The sequence below is a fragment of the Acanthochromis polyacanthus genome, chromosome 7 (assembly GCF_021347895.1).
Source record: "Acanthochromis polyacanthus isolate Apoly-LR-REF ecotype Palm Island chromosome 7, KAUST_Apoly_ChrSc, whole genome shotgun sequence".
NCBI lineage: Eukaryota > Metazoa > Chordata > Actinopteri > Pomacentridae > Acanthochromis > Acanthochromis polyacanthus.
This window is the reverse complement of record NC_067119.1, coordinates 13,185,504-13,192,334: the sequence shown is the minus strand read 5'-3', so window position 1 is coordinate 13,192,334 and position 6,831 is coordinate 13,185,504. Positions and strand designations below refer to the sequence as shown.

General features: G+C 42.1%; 1 protein-coding gene across 5 annotated transcripts in view; it reads left to right on the top strand.

Moving 5' to 3' along the window:
- Positions 1 to 1,724: 1,724 nt before the first annotated feature.
- nsd3 (nuclear receptor binding SET domain protein 3) overlaps positions 1,725 to 6,831 on the top strand; it is a 31,822-nt gene continuing 26,715 nt past the window's right edge. For 3 of the 5 annotated variants that reach the window (XM_022196089.2, XM_022196092.2, XM_022196091.2), the window contains exons 1-2: positions 1,726 to 2,309; positions 4,190 to 5,046. In XM_022196089.2, the coding sequence (XP_022051781.1) occupies positions 4,234 to 5,046 (813 nt within the window). In that variant the 5' untranslated portion in view covers positions 1,726 to 2,309; positions 4,190 to 4,233. Of the gene's footprint in view, positions 2,310 to 4,189; positions 5,047 to 6,831 lie in introns of all 5 variants that reach the window. The other 2 variants (XM_022196090.2, XM_022196087.2) reach the window with 1 other exon arrangement.

Sequence of the window (6,831 nt, the reverse complement as noted above, 5' to 3'; positions counted from 1 at the left end):
AGTTAGAAAATGTTGAAAAGTGCTGCATTAGCTTAAATCACAAATGAGTTTTAAAGGAGCTGAAAGTATCACTCCTGGTTGTGCTTGTTTTCTCAATTTGTAGCATTTTTTTTTGTGCCTAGAGTTTCAAATTAGAGAAGATGTGTCTTTAATTTGCTTGTTTTTTTCCATTTGAGTGCGTTCTTTTTGAGTTGCAGTTCACTGAGCTTTCAGGAAAAGCATTATTTTGTCATGGACATACTCTTAACCAGAGGACAGCCTCCATATAACTCTGTATCAACCCGACCTCTGTATTCCTTGGTATTTTTTGCCACATAACTGTAATAAACTGTACATCAAGCCACTAATCTGTTGTTGCTTTGGAGTCTTTGTTCGTAGTGTTGGTCAAAGTTTGGCTCTCATTTAATCAATGACAAAAGGGTACCAGTCCACATGTGGACTTTAAAGTGTGGATATATTCAGCTTTGGAATCAGCTTTGCTTACCCGAGGAGATGCGGTTCACAAACTCAGTGATTTCGTTAAAATCACCTCTAGACACCCATTTTTACAGACTTGTTTTTACATTAGTAATCTTATTTCTATTCCACTTATTTGAGGTCAACTCACAGTGGCAACAGGTAATTCAGGGACATGCCAGACATCTCCCTCCCCAGCAATGTTCCCAGGTCAGATAAGATATATACCCAGTTGACTATGCGCAGAAAATCCCCCAAAGGGAGACACCCAGAAGGAACCCTAAACAGATGAACAAACCACCTCAGCTGGCTGCTTTTGATGCGAGGAAGCAGCGACTCTCAGACATCCAAGCTCCCATTTTGGCCACTTGTATCCGCAATCAGTGAGGGACTTCTGAGTATGGTGCATTTGTTTTGTCTGTCGAAGCACTTTATAAATCCTTGTTTTAACAGTGTTACATACATAAAAGTAGCATTATTATTACATAGATAGTCAAGTTAAGTCAAGATCCCCTTTTATTCTCATTCAAGCTGTACATCAAAAGATGCAAAGAAATGACAACTAAAAACAGCAAAAAAATGTATTAAAAAAATGAACTGTGTGAGTCAAAACAATTAAAACGTAACAAATGATACCAAATGCACTTTAATCCTTACTACATTCCTGTTGTTTTTTGTGGATGTATTTCTATATGTATTACATTCTGTTTACATACATATTCTTGTGTTCTCTTTGATAACATTTACCAAACATTGCCCACTACTACTCATGCTAGTGTAAGAGACTGGCAATAGAATTTTATTGCATTTTCATCTACATTTACAATGAATAATTTTTAAAAAAGCACATAAAATCCATTAATTGTGAGACTCTGGGAGCAATAAGTTTATGGGTGGTGTCTCATTTTATTTAGCAGTCTAATGGCAGAGTGTAATTGAGTGTTTTTGGCTACTGTGCAGATTAAATTGTGGACTACAAGGTGCAGGAAACAGAGGCGGAGTGAGACGTCTTAAATTTTTGGCTCCTCTCGGCTGCAGATCAGGAGAGGAGGCGTGTGGGAGCCAATCAGAGACGCTGCTGCAAACGTAACTACAGTAGTAGAGAAAAATCCTAACAATTATTTAATGTTGTTCATCCATAAGATTGATTAAAAAAAACCCGCTGAGTCAGATTTTTTTTTCACTTCCCACTTACATGAAACGACATGACATGAATTTCCTCTTTCGTTTCAGTGTAGGCGTGACTTTTTTATCACTGCTGCTGCTGCGTTTAATGCCCTGCTCCTGTGCTGTGTGGTGTTTTTTTCTTCTCCAATTAAAGTCATAGACAGTGGTGGAAAGTCTGCGCCCTGACAAGTAAACTACACATCCCGGAGTGCCTCTGTTGACCCCTGCAGCCCGCATCTGTGCGATTTGGCGCTGAGCTGGAGGACCGAGCGGGGCCTTAAAAGAAGAAGAAGAAGAAGAAGAAGAAAGAAAAAGGAGCAGCGCTGCTTTTGTTGAACCGGAGCAAGAGGGAGCTAGAGATTATTAGTGTTATTAAGAAGAAGAAGACAAGGAAGAATTGGACGTGTCTGTCTCCAGCGGACCTAAAACAGCTCGGGTCCTTTGCACTGACGAAGAGCCCAGCTTTGGGATTGGGTAGCGACCAGATAGCGTAACACCCCCTCCTCCTCTCTGTGGAGAATTGCGTTAAAACGAAAAAGGAAAGGCCTGAGCTTTATCAATATCACAGGATTATTTTTTTATTTTTTTCATTTTCCCCCCATTCTACCCCCCCTTTTCCACCACTATAGATTAAACGAGGAGACGTTGCTGGCTGGTGTATGTGTTTAGAATGGGACACGCTGAAGGTATTGACATTTTTTTATATTTGTATTTCCCTGCATCTTTCGGCTCGGCATCAAAATCCGTCCTGCTGCTGCTCCTGCCGCTTCGCTCTCTTTAGCGATAAGCGTGTTTTGCCGTATCTGCATGTTGTTCTCCCCCCTCCGGTTAGCCTCTCACTGCCCCGCACGGTTCGCGTTTGCTCGCAGCTACCTTGTTTTCAGGCACATTTCCCTGCAAACCGCCAGTGATGGAGGTTTAATCACGGCAGACAATTTGATTTAAAGGGGCAAAGGCAGCCATATTGGCACTGGAGCGTTAGCCTAGCCAACATTAGCTTCCCCCCTCCTCCTCTTTCATCTTGCCCCATGTGTGCTGCACGTACGTGGATAAACAATAACCGGAGACATTTCGCCGTGTGTGCCCGAACACCAAATGGTCGTATCTTCCCGTTCCGTGTCCGTTTTCGGGCCTTTTTTAACGGCTCCCATCTCCCCATCGCGAGCCCCTTTGATGCCAGGTAGCTTTAAGCTAACATCGCAGGAAGCTATAAGATCATTCAGGGAAACATTTCGGTCTGCGCAGTCGTTTTAAAATGAAACCACACGGCTGTAACCAGATATTAATGTCCCCCACCACACATGTGAACCCAAAATAACATTACGAGCTAATTTAAGCAGCTATTGACCGCTGGTTGACACCTTATGGATGTTTACATCACCGACGTTCACCTTTTCCCACTCGCACATTAAACCACAATGAGGGGATTCGTCTCCTCGCTAAACACTGTTAGCCCGATTAAACCACAAATTTGTGAAGTTTCAAGTGTAGGAAGGGCTCAAAGCAACCCACTGGTAGATGTTCTTTGTTTTGTTTGTGTCCGCGGGCCACCATGTGTTTGTGTTGATGGAATAAAAACACTAAATGATCGATAGGTTGTGATAAGAGGCTGATGGCTAATTGGTTGTCAAACAGGAGCCTTGTAAAACCTCTGAGTCGTAAATACAAGTTGCCTGGAAATTAAAAGCAAGTTGGAGATAAGACGTGGTGATAAAAGCTGAGCATTTGACCATACAAGTCCACTTATTGTCCACTGGCATCTAACATTCAGGCCGCCACATAATCATTTCTTCATCATTATTAATCTGCAGATCATCTCAATGCATCTAATAATGATTATAGCTTGTTTCTTTAAAATAGTTTAAAAGCATTGTCTGGAAAGTCATTCAAAAATCAAATATTTTCCATTTGTTGCTATAAAACACAAAATTAACTAATGCGCATTTGAGCTCAATCTGAAGTGATTATCAAAATTGCTCAGTTAATCCACTGCATGTGTCAGCTTTTGAGTTTATTAGGTGCTAAAATTAGAATGAGAGATGCTGTATGTTTTCACAGGATCGAGACTGGAACCAACATACCGTAAATATGTAAATATTTAATGAAGTGACCACAAAACAGCTGATACATGGCAACACCAGAGGCATGTGAGTTGTACTGAAATAGGAGAAGTTGTAGGATTCTGAGTGTCAAGGTTAAATATTGTCTAGACAGTAAGTGATGGACAACACATATACGCTGCTCAGAAAAATTAAGGGAACGCTTGAATCATTCATCCACACTTTGTAATTTATTGAGGACCTAATGACGTAAGAATGGACAGTGGAAACCAAAGTTATTAATCCACAATCACTTATGCTGGACAAGTTGGTATCCCAGAAGTTTAGTTGAATTGGTGTTTCTTTAGATGCATGGAGAGTTGCAGGAAACGGAGGTTTTGATCTATGTAATGTAAAGCTGCTGCTACATGTTTAATAGCTTCTGAAGGTTTTGCAAATGATAAATGAGAGGATTTCAGAGGTGTTTAAATCAGAGCGTATTTAACTGCACATATCTCTGTCAACAGGTCCAGTCAAAGAAAAAGACAGTTAAGGATGCAGGAGCCCAACAATGGATTTCTCCTTCTCTTTCATGCAAGGGATCATGGGAAATACAATTCAGCAACCCCCTCAGCTCATTGACTCAGCCAACATCAGACAGGAAGGCACCTGCGACACCGGCAGTGACCCGGGTGAGGATGGTGGTCCCTCCTATGATGCTGCCCTGGATGCAGAGTTTCCTTACCCGCCGTCAGCCTCGGAGGACATGCCGCAGGTCCCCAATGGCTACCCGTCTGGTCTGGGCATGTACGAGCCGCAGGCCAAGTTCTCTATGTACTCACAGTTCCCCAACGGCTCAGCCAACGGCTATGGGGCCATACGGAGCTACGGAGATCACGGCCTCATGCCAGGCGAGGGCACGGTCCTGAGAGGCCCCGGTCTCCAGGAGAGACCCCTGTCCCCCGTGTCTCCCCCGCTGCCCACACATCACCCGCATCTCCACCACCACCACCATCACCCGCATCACCACCACCATGCACACCACTTCCACTCAAACCCGCCTCACATTCAAACCCACTCGCACCCGCAGAGCCCTCCACCGCAGCCGCTGCCCTCCCAGCACCACCTGCCCCAGACGCCTCACATCATGACCCACAACCTGCCCCCGCCTCCCCCCTTACACCTGCCTTCCTCCAGTCCTCCCCCCTCCCTCGTGGACAGCACGCCCTCATCTCAACCCGCCCACGCCCCGTCCATGACCCCCGGTGGGGTGCTGAAGAAAACCAGCTCTCCGGAGATCAAGTTGAAGATCATCAAGACGTACCAGAATGGAAAAGAGCTGTTTGAATCTGCGCTGTGTGGAGACCTGCTGCAAGAACTGCAGGTAATGCATCCAACAGTCAAATATCCACTCACACACACTGACACAGGTCAGTATCTCACACCGAAATCACGGTTGTTCTGTCTTTTTACACTTTTCAATGCAAAAATGCGTTTCATTTAGAAAGAGAATGAGCAATCTTCTATAATTTGTGAAAAACAAACATGCATATTTGATGTTATCACAGAATGATTAGCTGCATGGTACTCATTTTTCTTCTGGTGCCATCCTGGTCGGCCGTCAGAGTTGCTCCTTCAGTGTTTGTGTCTATTTAACTTTTTTCCCACATTCTGCACTTTGTTCACCAAAGTAACAAGCTAAGTTAGTTCTGAGTAGAACAATGGGGCTTTGCACTCTTTCATGTTCTTATCGCTTTTCAAGTTTCAAGAGGTTCTGCCTTACGTTATGAAACCCTTTCTTATCTTGTCTTATCATAATGAATTAGTAATCGGCAGGTTGCTTTGATAACAGTTAAGGCGTATACCAGATTACCACAATGCAGTTTGCAAAACAGCTTCCTCCCTTTTCACTTGCTTCCACCTCTACATTGTCCTGGCCAGTAAAAGTAAAAATCCCAGAAGAAAGAATCAGTAACAACTTTTGTTAGCTATTTTGGTGATTTTACATGCAGAAATAATGAACGTTGAATGGCTTCAGCCTCTCAAATGAGAGGATTAACTGCTCGTCTCTCTTTTGTGTCATTGTGAACTGAATATCTTCAGACTATGCTGAGCATTTTGTGGTATTTTCTGAATGAGCAATGAATTAGTAAATGTGTAGATAAATGCGGAATACCGTAAACATGATAAGCCTCTTGAATGGGGAAAGTTTCTTTATTCTTGGCTTTGGACAAAAAACCCACTTATTAACTTTTTCCGCCAGCTTTTAATCATATGTCTTAGCCATCCTTAATGTCAGCATAAGCCTCTTGGCAGCTTTCGGGATACAGTATTAAACTCACCCTGCTTTTATCTTTGTCTGTTTTTATTAATGTCAACAAAACTACACCTGAAGGCACTGCGGATCATGCTCACTGTCAAACTTTATACTTATTAAATGAGAAAAGAGGAAAATAGATCTTATCCTGACCTCTTCTGAACTGATCATCCCTCTGCATCTCGTGAGCTTTGTATTCGTTATGCCCATCAGTTGATTAATCAGGAAACGTTGTAAAAACCACTAACAGATCTGGAACGGTGTTCACAGACAAGGCAAACAGCTTATTTGTTCCTACACTTTGGATCAGAGGATACACTTAAAGATTATTTTAGTTATTGGATAATACAAATATTTTGTCTACTAACCTTTTAATTGTTTTGCCTCTAAACAATAAACAATAATAAAACATGTTCGTAACAAATCCTTGGAGTCCACGGTGATGGCTTTGTCCTAATTATACAAAAAACATTAAGTTTAAGATCGTGACATGCCAGAAATCTCTACATTTTAAGGGCTAAAACCAGATTTGTGGGGGGTGTTTGATGTTGAAAAATGGTTTGTCAATTATCAAAATAGTTTTTGTAGTTTGCTGCACACATAAGCCCTCCAAACAAACAAAGCAATGACAAAAAAAAATTACGCCTCACACTAAATATAGCCCTAATCTGTCCTATTAAAATTCATATGGAAATGTTACTGTGTGTGCATCTTAGTTCGCTTTTAATCATCTTCTCAACACAGCGTAGGAAGTGGAAGCCAGAGGATGTTTTGATATCAGCAGACAGAGTTTGATTTTTGAGTTATCTTTATATATAAAAAAATAACTGATGTTTCATCACCGCTGTTTTC